This window comes from Centroberyx gerrardi, chromosome 5, assembly GCF_048128805.1.
Source record: "Centroberyx gerrardi isolate f3 chromosome 5, fCenGer3.hap1.cur.20231027, whole genome shotgun sequence".
NCBI lineage: Eukaryota > Metazoa > Chordata > Actinopteri > Beryciformes > Berycidae > Centroberyx > Centroberyx gerrardi.
In genome coordinates, this window is record NC_136001.1 from 25,351,100 (window position 1) to 25,369,228 (window position 18,129).

General features: G+C 44.5%; 3 protein-coding genes across 3 annotated transcripts; 1 reads left to right on the top strand and 2 right to left on the bottom strand.

Moving 5' to 3' along the window:
• Positions 1-1,711: 1,711 nt before the first annotated feature.
• LOC139907925 (netrin-4) lies at positions 1,712-6,731 on the top strand. The gene is made up of 10 exons (XM_071894452.2): positions 1,712-1,787; positions 2,385-2,872; positions 2,984-3,304; positions 3,661-3,787; positions 4,602-4,790; positions 5,148-5,364; positions 5,492-5,619; positions 5,758-5,826; positions 5,961-6,131; positions 6,400-6,731. The coding sequence occupies exons 1-10, from the start codon at positions 1,712-1,714 to the stop codon at positions 6,534-6,536; spliced, it is 1,923 nt and encodes a 640-aa protein (XP_071750553.1). The 3' UTR covers positions 6,537-6,731.
• Positions 6,732-6,840: 109 nt separating this feature from the next.
• chchd4a (coiled-coil-helix-coiled-coil-helix domain containing 4a) lies at positions 6,841-9,489 on the bottom strand. Its single transcript, XM_071894453.2, has 3 exons — positions 9,327-9,489; positions 8,745-8,843; positions 6,841-8,653 (listed from the first exon to the last, which is right to left on the bottom strand). Exons 1-3 carry the CDS (start codon positions 9,346-9,348, stop codon positions 8,304-8,306), a joined length of 471 nt encoding a protein of 156 aa, XP_071750554.1. The 5' UTR covers positions 9,349-9,489; the 3' UTR covers positions 6,841-8,303.
• Positions 9,490-9,937: 448 nt separating this feature from the next.
• On the bottom strand, positions 9,938-15,263 carry LOC139907908 (protein transport protein Sec61 subunit alpha-like 1). The gene is made up of 12 exons (XM_071894417.2): positions 15,165-15,263; positions 14,151-14,218; positions 13,976-14,041; positions 13,722-13,800; positions 13,350-13,481; positions 13,051-13,160; positions 12,521-12,674; positions 12,230-12,390; positions 11,803-12,000; positions 11,327-11,518; positions 11,129-11,205; positions 9,938-11,021 (listed from the first exon to the last, which is right to left on the bottom strand). The coding sequence occupies exons 1-12, from the start codon at positions 15,169-15,171 to the stop codon at positions 10,835-10,837; spliced, it is 1,431 nt and encodes a 476-aa protein (XP_071750518.1). The 5' UTR covers positions 15,172-15,263; the 3' UTR covers positions 9,938-10,834.
• Between the last annotated feature and the right edge of the window lie 2,866 nt (positions 15,264-18,129).

Below are 18,129 nucleotides of genomic sequence, written 5' to 3' on the forward strand. Positions count from 1 at the left end.
CATGAAGACTTCAGTATCTTGATATGTTTTGAGACAATGTAGATGGGCAACATTCCCAGGAATAGGGGATTGAAAACTGGGACAAAACCCACTGTTGGCTGCTCCTAAATCATCATATCACATTTTCAGTCAGTACAACCATAACACATTATAATACCATGGCCCCATATGCCATTCCATAGTAATTCCGTTTTTGTTCTCTACTCTGTGGAGTGGCAGTCAGGCTGGTCTGTAAACAATTTGTATGGCATTAAAGACATTTATGGAAACCAATCCAATTTTGTGCGTCTATTCCAATTTTCTGAACCCGTAGCATTTTACACTGAGCCATAAAACTGAGGAGACAGGGTGTTTATTCCATGGACTCAGTGAGTGTGTGCCAGGGAGGGGGAATACATCAACAAGTTCAGCCAAAGACTGTAAATTTCCTGACATGTATGTGGTTAAAAAGGAATTTAATAGAAGCACTGTGATATATCAGCACTGCAAGCCATGTGTTTATTATCCAGTATCACTGTCTTGGGTTATAATGGAGAATGGGAGAATAATCCACCCAGTCAGGCAGACAGATGGTGTTCTTGCCCAAGTTAGATACATGAATCTTCACTGTCATTCTCCCTCATCCAACAAATCGGCTGGTACTGGTATGACAATGCGCCATCAGGCTGCACAGATCTGCTCTGAAGGCTATTTTTGTCTCCTTTCTCTGGTTTCTTCCAACTAGACTTCAAACAGACCTGTAACTTGGAATTACTGCGGCTGAAAAACAGGAGGGCAGGAGCAGATAAACTAATTTCCTCGCCCTATTACGAGGCCCTGGTTAGTGGAGGGACCTGGTATAGTCGGTATGCGCTGTGCGGCTGGTTCACATTAACCACGTTGACGAGCCCTTGTTGCCTGTTGTCTGCCTTCCCCTTTACAAACTCTGCTCACGATCTTTTGCGGAATCAGCGCATGGATGAGTGTGGGGCAGTCAGTGTGCCGCCAGATTGAAAAAAAAAAAAAGCCCGTCTCGTCCAGGGTAGTTGTGGTTTAGTGTTGTTGCAGTGCAGCGCGCACAGCGGGGGCTCTGGATAAATAGAGCGCGCACTCGTCTCTGGTGCGTAAAGAGATCTGGACATTGGACACATGCTCGACTCACCCTGTCTGCAGGCTGCGCAGCTCTCGGTTGGCTGCTAGTGAATCAACTGAGTGATTTAATTTGACTTGATTGACTTAAGGCAGTAATTGCGGTCACCGCGCACACGCAGTCTTTTGTTTTATTGAGCGAAATGGATGGAGACAGGAATCTCCTATCATTTGGAAACGAGTGACATTTTGATATTACGTAAAATGTGGATCGTTCATTCTCGGACCAACTACAACAACCCATAACCCAATGATTATTCTGTTACCGACGACTCATAGACTGCAACTTGGACGCACAATCCGCTGCTGTCAGAGGGATGCCCTATACTTAAGGATGCTGTGAACTTTACTGAGGATTTTTCATCATTAGAACCATCCTGAGGACATCGATAAAACAATAAACATCTCGAAGGACTCATGGATTCATCTGGGCGCTGTGCGCATTGCGCAATTGGCCGCTCGCAGGGGAATGCGCTTGTCCTTAGATAAATGCACATAATGTTGAGACTCATTGCTGTTGGAAGGCGTTTTTCGCACTGTGTATGTTGTAAACACGGCAGAAACACGGGAGAGAGTGTCTAGTATGCCTGTTAAAGGTCGACTTCAGATGCTGGCGGTTGTCTGCGGGCTGTTTTTGGCGCTGGCGCGGAGCGGAGCAGGTGAGTGCATCATCTCTGTTGATGTTTCTCTGACTCAGTTACATCAACGTAGCTAAACGTGTCTTTTCCTATTTCACGTTGTGGTCAGGCTATGTTGAGTATGAGTATTATGGTAACCTAACTGCGTAATTTGGGTAAGGAATTTATCACCTCCTATAGCTTACGTGGTTCATTATGTGCAGCTGTTATTTTATCTGCTTCTTGCTATCTTTACAGTAAAAAGGTAGCAAAGGTCATACCTGTTGCTGATAAATTTGATAGGGCGATGCTGGCCTGCGGCTCTTTTATAGGTTGCCATTAGATGCAACCTGAGAGCCTTGATGCTGTCCCATGGGGAAAGGGCAGGATTCTGTGTCACATCTAAGCAGCAGTGCCACAATGGTCTGGCAAATTAAATATTCATGGAAAAACAACGAAGAGGGCCTTGCTTTTGCCCATGATGTCAGTGCTGGAAAATGCCTATTTCTAAAGCCTATGTGTCACCAAATATAACATTGATGAAGCCTCCTGGGCTGCTCTTTCATTCTTCCTCCCTTAATTCATTTCCTCTCCAGTATCATAACTCTTTGACTGACTCTGCATCCACCTCTGCCTCAGCTTCCAGATGTGTGGATCGTGCCTGCAGTCCACCAGTAGGGAACCTGGCCAGCGGCAGGACCCTCACCACCCTCTCAGGCTGCTGTGGGAATGACTCCCACCACCAGAGCCCACATCCCTCTCCTCTTCCTCTGACCCAACACCTCTGCCTCGAGGACACCCACCCACCTGCCCACATGGCTGACGACCCTTTCTTGCATCCGGACACCTGGTGGGCATCGGGGGCAGGTACCACCGGGCAGGAGGACGAGATCCGTTTGGATCTGGAAACACAGTTTTGTCTGTCCCACTTGGTTCTGCTCTTCCGGTCGCCCCGGCCCGCCGCCATGGCCATTGAACGTTCGTCAGACTTCGGAAAGACCTGGGAAACTCTCAAGCTGTTCGCCCACAACTGCAGCCTGGAGTTTGGTTTGCATGATGATCTCAGTCAGCCAGGCTCGCTCTGTACGTCCCGTTATACTGGTGCTACACCCTGCAGTGGTGGGGAGGTAAGGGAATATGTAAGGTGTAATGTACATGTTATTGTTCAGTAGGTTCACACAATTCCACTCATACACTGTTTTATTCAGTATAGATTAGGGCTCTGCTTCTCTACCCAGGTGATACTGCGGACCCTAGGCCCCAGCAGTGTTAAAGTGCTGGACCCCTACAGTCCAGAGACCGTTGCCCGCCTGACTCTTACTAACCTCCGCATCAGACTCCTGAAGGCTCAGACCTGCCCAGCACTTCCAACCCCCCCTGCAGAGGGAACAAGCGCCCCAGCCTCAGCTCTGCCTCCCAGTCCCACTGCAGAAAGCCCAGTCTCAGCAGCATATGCCATTTCCACTTTACTGGCCAGAGGGACCTGCCTGTGCCACGGGCATGCTGAGTATTGTATAGCATACAATAGCAGCCAGGACACACTGCAGGACAGCAGCATGGTGAGTAGCTTATCCTTCCTGTGTGTGCAGGTGTGTGTCAGAGAAAAAGAATGAGAGTGATAAAGAGAAAGAAACCGTGAGAAAAAGAGTGAGTGAATGTGTGTCAGTTTGTGCGCTGGCCTGTGTTCACTCACAGTGTTATAGAGCACAGGTGTCCGGATGTTAGGTCCGGATGTGAAATGTACTTACAGAGGACAGATGTGAAAATCACCTGTCAAAGGGCTTTAAATAGCTTGTACTGCTCTTTATAGCAGCTGTCTGGATGTGCATTTATTGCAGTTGCTCTACCCAACAGGTGTCTGTAACTGCCGCTAATGTAGGTGAATTTATTGAGCAGCCCCACATGTGCCTTGCAGGTTCCTGGTAGGTGTGTGTGTACTCACCACACAGCAGGGGAGCACTGTGAGAGGTGTGCTCCACTCTACAACGACCGTCCCTGGAGGCCTGCCAACGGCAGCAGCGGGGAGCCAAACCCGTGCCAGAGTAAGTGGCCGACTGCCAAACAGGATCACCAGCTGTTAGGTCAGTAGATCTCGGCCATGGTGATAAATACAGCCAGTGAAGAAGTCGGAGTATGGTGGGAGAATCAGAGCAACTGTTTTGAATGAAATACAGATACTATTTGGAGTCTTAACGAGAGAAACTGTGTAAGCCTGTCTCAAATTTTTCAGATAAGCGATGTTTTCAGAATTCACTAAAATGTTTCACTGTTAATTAATGTTGTGTGTAGTCATAGTTAAAGTCAGCACGTGAATAATTTTGATTTGTCTATACAACTACAACTGCAAGTACATAGACTGTTCAAAAAAATTCAAAACAGGCTCATATGACTGAAGTAACACTTGGTGCTCTTGTGGATTAAGAAGAAGCAGTGAAGTCCTTAGGTTTAAAGATACTCATTGGGAACAGGAATCAAACCTGTAGAAAACTGAGATACTAGCTCTAAGATTGAAAGCCTCTAGTGAGAAAAAAAGTAAACTGTTGAGTGCTATACACAAAGTCCAAGGCGAAATTTAAGAAGCCTTTATTGCCATGGCTTAGAGCCAGCGCGTTTCGACCATAATGTCATCAGGGCAAGAAAGTAGTGCCTTGGACTTTGTGTACAGCTCAGGAGTTTACTTGTTTCTCACTGGAGCTAGTATCTCTGTTTTTTTATAGGCTCATATGATTGTTCGTGCCAAAGCTTAGCTTCTCACGCCCCCTCCCCATCCACTCTCTCCTCTCCCCATCCCTCACTTTGACTCTCTCCATCTCATCTCTCCTCTCTCTCCGCTGTCATGTGACTGTGTGACGTCAGAGTGCGAGTGCCACGGTCACGCGGATAGCTGTCACTTCTCCCAGCGGGCATGGCTCTCCTCCGGTGGCACCAGCGGCGGCGTTTGTAACGACTGCCGCCACAACACCGTCGGGCGTAGGTGCCAGCGCTGTCGCCATGGCTACCACCGCCACCCGTCCCTGCCCCTCCACTCCCCCCACGCCTGCACACGTAAGAGGCCCGGGACAGGGGGTCGTCAGTAAAGCAAAATAAAGGAGCAGCACCAGATAAATCTGTCATATCTGGCCCCCAATTTAATGTCTTGGTGGAATTCATTCATAAGAAGAAATGCCTGGGAATGAAATAGGCTTATGTGACATTTTATTTCATGTGTATGTGCACAGAGTCTTAACATCTGGTGTCTCCATCTGCTGGTATATATGTGTAATTGCATATTGTGTCAAGCGGAAGAGAGCAGAAACCAGAGGAAAAGAAAGTAGTGTGATTACTCTTCACCTCAAGATAAAATGGTCAGGATGTGTTTAAGCTGTTTATGCATATAAGCCCATCTATCTCTGTCTTTCTCAGGCTGCTGGTGTGATCCACGGGGCTCACTGCCTGCCCATCCTGGAGAAGAGGGACCCTGGTGCCACCCCAGGAGCGGGCAGTGCCACTGTAAATCTGGCATAGGGGGCACAAGCTGCAGCCACTGCCTGCCTGGGTACTGGAGCTTTGGAGAGGAGGGCTGCAAACCCTGCGCCTGCCCTCAGAGCTGCGATCCAACCACTGGCCAGTGCCTTGACAGGTTAGCCACATGGTTTTTGGTTTTGCCAAATTCCTTGCACAATACCGAGAAAGCTACAGTAGAATTGTATGAGAGATAATCAATAAAGATGAACCTTGACCAGATGTATCCCTTTCCACTTTGGCAGCTATTCAAATAACCAGGTTTTCAATGTGCCCATCGGTGGAAAAATTCCTGATTTGGATCATATGTTCACCAATGAAGGTGAGGTAGCGTGGTCAAAGGAGCTTGCAGTCTCTGCCTTGCATTACACAGGTGAGTGTGATGTATAAACTTACATTCAACTAAGTAATGCTGTTGCTCATTACGTGTCATTTTCATCTGCAATGCTTAAAATCATGCTGATATTGGGTTTTATACAAAATAATTGAGAGGGAAGTTTCCTGTACACAGGAAAGTGCAGCTGTAAGGAGAGAAAGCTGAGAAGTGTGTCTGACCTCTGTAAGACCAAACATGACTACGGTAAGAAATATGTTGAATTCACAGACATTTGAAATACGTTTCAAAGTTGTGATCTATATGTAGACTGATGCTTTGAAAATACCTTCTCAGTCCTTACTAACTCTGGATTGATCCGTCTCTGTGGCCTGTGGCAGTGATCAAAGCCAGTGTGCTGTCTGCTCATGACAAGGGCAGCCACGCAGAAGTGCTGGTCAAAGTTCGAAAGGTCCTTCGGTCGGGCCAGGTGGCGCTGTCCCTGGGGACCGTCAGCATCTATCCTCTGTCCTGGACCAGCCGCGGCTGCACCTGTCCCATCCTAAACCCAGGTAGGACACCGTCCAACACGACAGAATAGGAATTTGTGGTGTGATTTGAAGTAGACGTAGTACAGTTATATTGAATGGATGCTGTCCAACACGCATATCAGAGGGCCCCAGGTATGGCTATAGCTGATGCATACAGTCTCAAGGTTTTCCAGTACAAATTATTACTAGTAATAGAGGCCTTCAGTGGATCAGGCGACCAACTGATGGTACAAAAGACATTCTAGATTAAATCAGTTTACAATATCTTCTCTCTTCTCTCCTTCTCCAGGTATGGAGTACCTGCTGGCAGGCCCAGAGGAGGCTGGGACAGGCCGTTTGCTGGTCACCATGCAGAGCGTAGTGGCACCCTGGACACCCAGATTGGGGGCACTTATATCACAGGGCCTAAGGCATGGATGTCCCTGACCTACAGGATCCAAAAAATGATGGGTCACACAGGATTTGACAAAGAAAGTCACACAGAGTCAGTGGACAATTCAGCAAAAGGACTGAAAATCATTGGACAAGAGCACTGCTCACTGTTATGGGACTGTGCTATGTGATCAAAGTGGAAATAACCAAAGAGTCAAACTCAAGTTAGCTCTACATCACTAAACTGAAGAGACGTATTCCCCATGTGTGGGTGCAAAAAAACAAAGACTGAAATGAATGTTGGGTGGGTCACGTTTAATAGACTTTCTGCCTGTGTGATCTATGTGATGCTACAAACCTTGCAATGTGGACATTATAGCCTTTTCACACAAGACTATGCTTTTCTCCAAACTAATATATCATCATGAATATACTGAGATGTGTGGAGGCTGTAAAATACGATGGTGTGATTCTGTCTTAATACACACATTCAAGTATCCATTAACTGACTCATGTCTGGCTCTTGGTTTAACTCAGTGTGGAAGTCTTCTAGGCAGTTTCAATCAGCACAGCTCACAAAACCGCAGTAAGACTCACAACATCAAAAGATCATTGATATAAGAGGGTATATTGCTCTGGCTTCACATGTAGTCATATTCAACACCCTGCAAAGCATGCTTCATGACATTCATTTCAAATGGTGACCACAGCATCTTGATTCTGAGTGGAGCCTTAGATTCTGGAGGGCAACAATGTTGGGACGATGGAAACATTTATGCATTGATAGTTACATATGATGACCCACTTATGGCCTTGCCTAGGCCAGACGAAGGAAATCTTATTAAAAACAAACAAACAAACACAAAAAGACCATTGTTATATAGCACCACATGTATTTGGACACTAGGCCCTTTAGTTCCCACAGGATGATGAATGTCAATAAACAGTTTAAAGCATAGGGGAGTAGAGTTACATTTGTGTTAATACCAATGTAATGTGCATTGCGCTTGAGCTGTAGAAAAGGCTCAATTAGCCTTGTTGCTTGCTTATTAGTAAAGGATGTGGGCATTATTTTTAAGGAGTAGTCTACTATTGAAAAAAAGACATGGAAACATTCTGCTTAGCTGTAAGGGGTACTGTGATTTGGTCTCTCAAGCAAGGGAAGAAGGGATTCAACTGTAAAGAGTGAAAACTGTCTTGAATCTAAGTGACTTTCTTAAGTCAATAGCAATCATGCAAAGGCAAGACATTGCTCAAATTCAAAATCTAGTGTTCACTACTTGAAGATCTGTCAAGCATAATGATTAGGCTAAGCCCAGTGATCATTATCTAGTAGTCTGACCAGTGACATTAACAGAACAATACACACCTATGGTGAAGTGGGTAATGCAGAATGGCACAGAAACAGCTCATGTGATTTGAAGCAGGACAATACACAGCAAACTGAATTCCTATTGCATATAAGTCTTTCAGCGAATGTCCCTGCAGCAAGTAGTTTGTCCCATTGTCACTAAAGCGTATTATTCCCAGGTCTTCAGGTGCTCAGCAGACAAAGCAGCCTAAAACAAAGTAAATACGCCCTATGTCACTCAGTTTCTCCTCCCATGGCCTTTGTGAATATTGCCTGTGAGTGTCAGAGCTGTGCCTTTCTAGGGCCTGTTTTTTTCACCCCTCCTCCCTTGTGACTAGCGGTGTTAATACCAGAGGAGATGTCAGGCCGATCAGGCCACACACAGCTGAGCTCCTCATGGAGAGTGATCTATGCTGGGCAGTGCTTGTACACAGAGAAAACAAGGGAATGTGGAGGACGGCTGGTTGGCCTTAGCTGGCAGTCTGGCTGTCTGTTGGTGATACGCTGTCGGGCGAGGGAGCAGACTCAGATGTTGAAGCAGCAGGGGTAGAGTCACTGTCGGAGGCCGGGGCAGCAGTGGTGTTGGACTCTGCTTGTGGGGAGCTTTCAGTGTCTCCCTCCTGGGGATAGAGCTCGGGGTACCTCTGCATGCATTCCTGCATGTTACGGAAGTTATCGATGCACTCGGAGCCCTTCACTTCTTCTTTGCTGTAGTGGAAGCAGGAGAAGGCCTCCTTGAACTGAGTGCCACAGGGTCCGCTGGCCATGCCCCCCAGGCACGGGCAGTTCCAGTTGATCTCTCCATTCGGCAGGATCAGGCCTAGAGGAGCGAGAAACCACAAAACAGCAATTTGATGGTATGCCTTGATACACTAAGGAACCTTTGATTCTAAAATGTTCAAGTGACTAACCCTGCTCCTCATAGGGGTCGTTGGGGTCATCTGCAATCAGCTCAGCATTACTGGGTGCCTCATGATCCTCCTTGGTCACAAAGATGATGCGATCTTTTCCTTGGGTGGGAAGGAGAAAACAGGAATGACAATGAATCCTAAAGGTAGGAAACCTGGTCTTGGATGGTCAGAGAAACTTCTGATGCCATTATTTGGTCCTTATATAACGACTGGTTACTCAGTGACGTCAGGAAACTGTCAAATGAAACTGGGCCCACTATGCTCCTCAAACAGCTCAGATTAAATATGAACTGGCTTGAGTTGACCTGCGTTGCCGCTTGGCAGCTCTCCAAGCCCCCATTAGTAACATATATATCAAATTGCTGCAGTGCTCAGTATAAAGTTATAATATCACTACAATGGCGGAGCTAAGGATAAAGCTAGCCTTAGGCAAGCACGTCAGGTTGAGCTAACTAGCCTGGCAGCTAACGACTTAGCTGCGGTAACATTGCTACTAGTAGCCTAGCATGCTGGCTCCCTGGATGACATTGCCTGGACATGAAAATGACTGGACTGAAATGAATGAAAGAAACCCGGAATTACCTTCTTGTCTGCAGTACGACATGCCTGCCGATGCTTATGTCCGTCGAGCCTCTGTCGTAAACGATGATAGGTTAACTTTGCAGGGGCTTAGTCAACAATGCCGGGATTTCATTTGACAAACCACCCGGCGTCTTCTGACAGCTCCGTTACCCCTTTACCTCCTTGCCTCTGACCTGTCAATCCATAGGGCGCACAATCTTCTTCTTCTTCTTCTGGGTTTCCGGCAGACTGGATGCCTTACAGCACATTGCTGCCTCTCACAGGTCGGAATTAGATTAGGGCGCACAATAATGACGTATGCTGAGTTTAAGCGCTGCGGTCCAATGATATGAAACCATACCGAGCTACGTAATGTGCCTACATGATTGGATTTGTACTCCAAGGAGGTTATAGTTTCCCCCACGGCATGGTTTTCTTTTCAAAATATGTCGCTGTGTAACAGGAGGGACCGAAGGCTCCAGAGTTGCATTCTCCTTCATTTCACAACTGGCCTAAAGTAATGACGACTGACACAGGGACTCAGATGAATGTTGTTCAAAAAACAGTATCCAGTGGTGTTCAGATAACATGCACAGCATGGATGGCCTATGAATTATGACACAATTTCTAAGTGTGTTGGAAAAAAACCTCTTTGTTTTTTTTTTTAATAACACAATTATGTCTGATACATAAAGTAAAAACCAAAAATGAAACCCCTTTTCATCCCTACCAAACCCACCCTCATCCAACCATGTCTCGGCAGTTTTGTGCAGCAATTCAGTCTGGGAATAAAAGAGCATGACGATACACACAAACACTTCCCTTTAGGACCCAGAGACAGAGGACAAACATTGTGCCCTACATAAGACCAGAGTGAATATAAACATAGTCCATGATTTAAAACATCAAAATAAAGGTAAATGCAAACCGTCAAGAGCTTGTCTGAGACTTCTCAAAGCTGTATTAGGAGTACAAGTATATTTTATTTATACTTTTCACATCCTAGTATAGGCCCCTAAAAACCTCGAGCACGGTCTCCGCTGACCTGAAATGAACGTGACATGGCTTTCTTTCAACCCTCCCAAAATGTCCAGGCACAGTGCTTTATGCTTGAAATAAGCACTAACTAACATGGTGTCGCTGTCTTAATGTTCCTTGAACAAGCTGCAGTGAACAACGCCTGAGGCAAGTCAAAGACTGAACCTCACACTTTTGTGCTTTTAGGCATTCTTCAGCAGATAAGACAGTCACTGAGGATTTAGGCAGCCTGCAGAGATGAGTAATAAGTATTGAAAAGAGGACAGAGGAAACACAATACAATGCTGAACCCTGGGACAAAATGCAAACCCGTCTTCTCTGCATTCGTACCCTAAAAGGATACGGTGGAGAACAAAGGTGGCAGGAAAAATGACGTATCCCAGTTGCAAAATGTATTGATTGTGCGCATTACACAGAATGCAAAATAAAACAAAGTAATTTGTGGAGAGTGGATACTGTGTGTCTGGTGTGTGTTGGAAGATAGGAATTTTCTAGAAGAGCAGTGCTCCCATGCTGCCCACTTCGCTCTGCTCCTTGACGAAGATCTCAAAGTACTGGTAGATAATGGTCACAGCCAAGAGGATTCCCGTACCAGAGCCGATGGCGCCCAGGAAGTCAGCCATGACAGACAGCCCTCCTATACAGAGACCACCGAAGGCAGCAGCTGTTGGGATGTACCTAGGAAAAGAGGAAAACCATTAAATGTGCTGGTAGAACACTTAATATATGCAGTACGTAGCAAACCTGAAGAATCCTGGGAGTCTATTTCCAAGGTTGCTTTGTACCTGTTTAGCTCATGCACCATGGAGGTCTCTCTGTGTCCCCTCATGACCATCTGCTGCTCCTTCAGCTGCTTAGCCACCTGAGACACACAGTTACAAAGTTAAATATGTGGATAACTTGTGGCATGTTTCATCATGCTTTACACCATCCTATATACAAGCATGGACTCTTAAACAAGCAGGCTGCACAAACAGACTTACATCTTTGGCAGAGGATCCTGAGACCTCAATCCAGGTCTTGGAGAAGAAGGCGCAGGAGCCGAGCATGAAGACAATGTAAATGACAGCATGAACTGGGTCATCCAGTACAGAACCAAATGACTCCGGAGGCGAAAGGTAGTAACAGAGACCGCCCACTGGGTAGGCACGAGCTGGTCCACCAGTGGAGGTGTCCTGAACACACAAAGATTTTTTTTGTTAAGATAAAATTGAGGTCTGTGTATGCCCACGGCTTACTAGTGTATCAATGAGTTGAAACATGTGACTGTATCCTCTTAGAAACTTGCACACAAAGACTCCTCAGTTCCCAGTCAAAACAATCAAGTCATCTTGCTTGTTGTTGTCTTGCTCTGTAAATGCACTGAGTTGAGCTCCTGCTCTTTAAGCACGTTGCAATGAGATTGGATGTGTTGTGAGAAAGGGATGATGCAGCACCTGATGGCACATTCTGTACTTACAGACCAGGTTCCCAGGAGGTTGACCAGGAAGTTGCCGCTGAAGCGCGTTGAGAGCATCTGGGAGATGACGTAAAGATTGGAGACCAGGGCAGACTGCAGGATGATGGGGATGTTGGAGGTGTAGAACAGCTTGATGGGGTAGGTGTTGTACTGACCACGGTAGCGTGCTGACTTGATGGGCAGGTCCACCCTGAAGCCCTGGAGGAGTAACAATGTCCTGAAGTGTTAAGCAATGACCATCCCTACTTGAACACAGTCAGCAAAACACTGCTTGCAACTTCATGAACAGAATTCTACATTAGCTATCGGAAAGCTGATATTTATTTCAAATCTTGCATACAAAAATCATTCATAAAGAATCAAATGCCTTTACTACAATAAAGGCAGTCAAGACACACTATATATCCAGACAGTATAGCCAGCTGACCTGGAAGTATATGACCACTGCAAAGACGAAGACAGTGGCGATGAGGTTCATGAGGTTGGGCAGGTTTTGTCTGTAGAAGGCCTCTCTCAGGGCGCGCACCTTGTCTGTGCGGGTGGCCAGCAGGTGGAAGAGAGCGATGATGGCTCCCTCAAACTCAGTACCTAAAAAACCATAGGAGTCACAGGGTTACTCAGTGTAATATAGCTGGATAAAAAGGCTAATATCCGATTTCTCTCCCTTCCCAATGCTCAGCTTCAAAAACTCTGCATTCTTGCAAGCCAGTGCCCGTACCTCTACCAGTGTTGACAGTGGTGGGACTGAAGGCTTTCCAGACGATGGTCTCACAGATGTTGGTTGCAATGAAGAGGGAGATACCAGAACCCAGACCATAGCCCTTCTGGAGCAGCTCATCCAGCAGCAAGACAATCAGACCTGCCACAAACAGCTGGAGAGACAGGCTGGAGGTTAGTATCAAGTTTGGCCAGGCAGAAACAACCAATTACCGTTTAGCACAGCTCTTAAAACACAACATTATGGAAGCTGCTATAAACTTCCAGACAGGGTCCGAAATTACCACCCACCCTGCAGCAAATGCCGGCAAACTTTGTTTTTGGTGGATAAATGAAGAAGGGTGCCCTGCCACATTGGCAGGTAACTTTTTGAGACTATAAACATTTTAATGGCTCTGTTACATAGTGTTTGCCTGTTCTCAAAATGTGTGTCTGCTGGCGACCGTACACTCTCTGACCATCAGCAAATCAAGTCAATGCAAACTAATGGCTCTGTATCAAACTCTGTATCAAATGGGAGTCTTTATTAACCTGGATGATGATGAGCAAGCAAATTCCAGCACCCATCTCTGAGGGGTCTCCATACATGCCAGTCATAACATATACAATGGCCTGTCCAATGGTGATGATCATTCCAAACACTGCAAAAGGACAAAAAGAGATGATTTGCAATTGGTATCCTTGCAGACAGAGCTGCTGCAAAACTGATGTTACTGCCAAACAAATAGTATTATGAGACTGAAAGCTTCAAAGTAAACAAGAATGCTTCAAGGCTTCAAAAGTATGTGGTGAGTTCTAAAAATAGTAACAGTGGCGAGTAGGGGACCTACATTTCTGTGCTCCATTGAAGAGGGCTCTGTCCTTGGGGGTGTCTCCCACCTCAATGATCTTAGCACCAGCCAGCAGCTGCATGATTAGGCCTGAGGTGACAATGGGTGAGATACCCAGCTCCATCAGAGTACCTGGAAAACAAAGTGGACACCATTGGTATCTGGCAATCACATTAACAGTGTAGTAGTGGTTGCTGAAACAAGGCATTGAGGCCTATTACTGTTATCACTTTTGATAAGGAGACCACGTCAAAGCTGAGGTGCGATAACATAGGTATTAGATTATTTCTCCTTGCTAGAGCTGCACATGAGACAGTAAAACAACTTTGTGATTAAGTGAGATCACCTATTAAGAGTATGCAATTCAGTCACCTCTGTTAGAAGCCAGGATTACTCTCATCCAGTAGAAGGGATCTGCTGAATCTGATGACATGATGCCAAACAGTGGAATCTGAATGAACAGAGAAAAACACACAAGACGGTGTGTAACAAAACACCTTCAGCAATACCATATAGCCAATAATATTTGTTTTGACTTGTGGTATCCCCTGCACTATTTAATAGATTCAATGCAGTCAAAAGTAACTAAGTTGTCACTGAGTTTTTCCCCATCAATGGACACTAACCTGGCAGCACACTAGAAAGATGAAGAGTGTGATGGCGGTCCATAGTACTTTTTCTCTAAACTGAATCTGTAAGGGTTAAAAAGGGAATAGGTGTCATTTCATAGTCATTCACATTTGCATGCACAATACGTCAATATTAATGAGCTTTACTACACATTCAAAGACTTAAGTATACCTTTCTTTCTGGTTTCTGAATTTCAGGCAGGACCGCACAGAACGGCTTGATGACCTCCAAAAATTTAACTGTAGAAAGAGATTAACAGTTTTTTTAAAAAAAAAGACCAAAACAACATTGCTTCAACACAACATTAAAGTCAGCAGCTCTAGCAGTATTTGTAGACCTGTAAATAGGTCTGAAATGACTTTGGTCCTCTTCAGCCACTTTAGCTTAGATGCTACGTCATCACAAACTACTAACTAAACATCTGCCAGCAAAGCTAAACATGGCAGTCTGGGTCACTTGGCTAATGTAACAGTAAGCTCAACATCTAACTACATTGTAAGTACATTCAGAAAAATATGAACGGTGAACAAGGATGACAACAGTTCCCCATGTGCATAATAATTATTAGACCGTATGGGATTATTGTGCTGGCTACATTGCCTTGGTGCTGATCAGCTCTGTCAATCACTGAAATTGACTTTGACAGCGAGTGATTTAATATATGCCCTTCAGTTCTTTATAAGTGTCTGGTTAGTTAGTTTACCATTGCAAATATAATCAATTTCCTGCCATGAAATTGTGGAAGAAAGCAATTTTCAATCTGTCACGGTAAAATATCCTCAAGATGTAACAGTTCATGGTGACGTACAGCTAACTAACGTTAGCTAGCGTGTTGCTAACTGAAGCTAATCGTCAAACGAGCAGATAAATGAGCAGCCAGCAGGTTCTGGTTAATTTAAAAGCGGAGACTTTTGAAGCCCATTTGAAGGACACAATTAAAACATTAGAAACTCGCTACTGAGCCGATGATACGAGCCTCGGTAGTTAACGGTAGCAGAGCTGAAAATAGCTAGCAACTTCGCATTAGCTAACGTAAGGAGCTAGATAGCTATAACTTGCTAACTACCCAAGGTTAGCTAGCATGCTAACGAACATTAAATGTCCATTAGTGCGCGAGATAAAAAACAACAACAGGTCATTTAAATCACCCTTAACACATGTATACAACTTAAGAAGATGACTTACTTCCCATGATGTCCTTTGGCCGATTCCTGTTGTGTTACTGGTGCCACTTTGAATGCTCAGTAGAGTCAGTGTGGCTCCATCCAGCCGCTCCGTAAGAAAAGAGAGATCAGTAGAGACACGTCACCAGACAAGCCGCTGATACACGTCACTTCTCTGAGACGCCGCTAGTCCACACACAGCACGGGCATTGGGGCACACTGTTCATCGGTGCACATGAAAATACATTATTTGAAGTTATAAGCAGTTCCTGTCTATTCGGAAAATGCAAGATGAATGTTTTAATATTTGCATTTTAACAACGGTTCCCTGTTGCACAGAGCTTCCCCATCTCTCTTTTTAGCTCTGCCCTGTTGTAGTCCAGACCATGGTCCAGACAGGACACACTCCTGGGGTATGATCAGGGATGGTGGTAATCATGTGCTGCGACTGAGTTTTAAATGGCCAGCGTGTGTGTAACGAATGACTTGGAGAGGACAGAGGATCCAAAAAATCTCATTAAGTAGCCAGACTAATGCTTTTACATGCAGAATTATGCAGAGTTGCTTGAAGTAGAGAAGCAATGGAAGCTTGAGTATGCTCAATGTTAAATGAGAGCGCTCAGAGTATTCTTCTACTAAACTACGGTAACCAACTATGCATGTATTTTAAACAATGTCATCTCCGTCTGTCTCTTGCTTTGTTTCTGTATTCCTACATGGCTGAGAAGCAGTAGAAAAAAAATTCATAGATTTAAAAAACACAACGAACCACCAAGTAAGAGAGGTCGGCTGACAGAGCATAGAGGAGAGAGGCTGGAGCGGAGTGTAAAAGCAGTGGTTATAATTGCGGTGAGAAAAGTACAAATTTGGGGACATGCATACCGTATATATATATATTTTTATGTTTTATAATTCAACATTAACATAATCGTGTGTAGGTATAGGGCCTGTTGTAGGATCAGAGCTGAGAGACAAGCTGTTGTGGTGGGGACTGGCTGAACTTGGAAGACTTATGCTGAGTAATGAGATCTGTTCACTGTGTTCTTGATCATCTTCAAGTATAGGCTATTTATTGGTTGGCTGTCTCTAAACTTCCAACAACTGGGATCCGCTTAAAAGACACCAGTTTACATTCTGCTGCAGCTTTAGATTACTAAGATAATTACTATATGGTAGGGTATTCGGGTTATTTGGTTATCAATCGAGTGCTACATCACCATAGGATCTATATAAAAAAAATGTTTACTGTAGAAATAAAATGCAGCGTTATTTATTAAGTTTAAACCAACTTTTTACCCAAATCTTGTCTGATCAGTTTACTTACTTCTTTTACATTCTGCTCTGTTGCAGTGACTTTAATGTTATGGTTTTATTCATTTTAAAGTATTTTTTAAAAATGATATATACAATTTGTTGCATTTCAAATGAATTTATTGTGAAACAATTTATTTTGAGGAGAGACATCTTTCTCTCATGTTTCTCCTGAGAAATTCTCTGCCACTAGGGTTCAGTGTTGTTCCAGTGATGGTATCAAGCCGCTCAGCTTTACAGACTGTTTGCTAGTCATTGTGTGTGTGTGTGTGTGTGTGTGTGTGTGTGTGCACACAGTGCTGGTGGCACACTTATCCACTGACCCAATTAAACAGCACAAACCAAAGTTGGCATGATGATGCTTACAGCTTTCAGCCTTAATAATAATGACCACTGAATTGTGAGCTAACACAGAGGTGAGGACAAGCAAATACCACACAGGCCTCTTTCAGTCTTTCCTTCTCACAGCGTTTTGAATAGTCTGTTAAATTCAAGATCTTGCTTGGATGTTTTCTCGTCAGTCTTGAGGAAACTGGCAGATGAACATTTTGGTGTTTATGTTGAAGTAAAGCTATAATTACTAGTGCTGTGACTTTCAATGTGAATGAAGCACACTCTGTCTTAATGAAGCTTGCGTGATCCAGAAATGAAAGTATGTTTTAATTAAGTAATGCTTGAATGATACCAAAAAGATGACAAAGACAATTATACACCATGTATAATCTGGCCCTATGCACCATGCATGTGTATACTTACTGCATATGCTGCAAATAGTCTTTAGCATTGTGCCAAAATACAATGACTATCTTTCGAGACAAAACCAAAAAATCAATACAAATGTATTATCTGGATGCTGACCACATTTTTTGATAACTCAGTAATGTTGCCCCTCCCCAAGGCCGTACCTGTGCTTTAATCCATTTGAGCGGAGAAGGACACCGTGTCTGTGTGCAACCTCCAATTATGTAAACACTCTGTTTCAGTGTACCTCAATACACTCAATACACGGAACCTCCGAGCCATGGAAATAGACCTGAGCCAGACTATTTACATTTGCAATTTGCATAGATACTAACAAGGTAAGGGTACATGATGTGCCAAAGGCATGGGTGCCATGCTCTGAAAGGCAAAACTCTCCTTAACGACTCTTTCCTCAGGTATTAGCATTAATTCCACAGAATTCAATTTAATCAAATTCCCTCTGTTGTCATTGCCTTTAGCCAACTGTCAACTATCCCACAGATTAAGTCTACAGTGAAAAGCTCCGTGCCATAAACCCTTCATCTCATGTCATTATTCTGATCACAAGTCAGTGGCTGGTCTTTTAAGGTTCGCATTTATTTTCTTAAAAACAATGTTCCTTATCTAAATCACATCAATCACTGGGTGGAAATTACTCTTTGTTGACTTTTTTTTCTTCCAACAGAGAAAGAATTATGACCAACAAACTTTGACATTTTGCATAAGTTGCTGATATAAAATGTCTGCATGGAACTGTGAGAATAGCAACGTGAAGGAAATGACTGACGGTCAGTTCACACTAAAACCCCTGTGTGTGAAAAGGTGCAGCTGATTGTTCCATTTGGCCTGTGAAAGTGAAAGTGAATAGAGAAAAAGGGTAGAGGCCAAACTGAATGAAATCATTAGTGGCCGATCAGTGGCAAAGGGAATGTATG

Coding starts and splice junctions, on each gene's coding strand:
- LOC139907908 (XM_071894417.2), bottom strand. Junction 12,001..12,229: donor CAGTGGTCATATACTTCCAG/GTCAGCTGGCTA, acceptor TTACTCCTCCAG/GGCTTCAGGGTGGACCTGCC. Junction 11,206..11,326: donor CAGGATCCTCTGCCAAAGAT/GTAAGTCTGTTT, acceptor TGTGTGTCTCAG/GTGGCTAAGCAGCTGAAGGA.
- chchd4a (XM_071894453.2), bottom strand. CDS start 9,348: ATGTCGTACTGCAGACAAGAAG. Junction 8,844..9,326: donor GTCGTACTGCAGACAAGAAG/GTAATTCCGGGT, acceptor TTCCCACCCAAG/GAAAAGATCGCATCATCTTT. Junction 8,654..8,744: donor CGACCCCTATGAGGAGCAGG/GTTAGTCACTTG, acceptor TCGCTCCTCTAG/GCCTGATCCTGCCGAATGGA.
- LOC139907925 (XM_071894452.2), top strand. CDS start 1,712: ATGCCTGTTAAAGGTCGACTTCAGATGCTGGCGGTTGTCTGCGGGCTG. Junction 3,305..3,660: donor CACTGCAGGACAGCAGCATG/GTGAGTAGCTTA, acceptor TGTGCCTTGCAG/GTTCCTGGTAGGTGTGTGTG. Junction 6,132..6,399: donor CTGTCCCATCCTAAACCCAG/GTAGGACACCGT, acceptor CTCCTTCTCCAG/GTATGGAGTACCTGCTGGCA.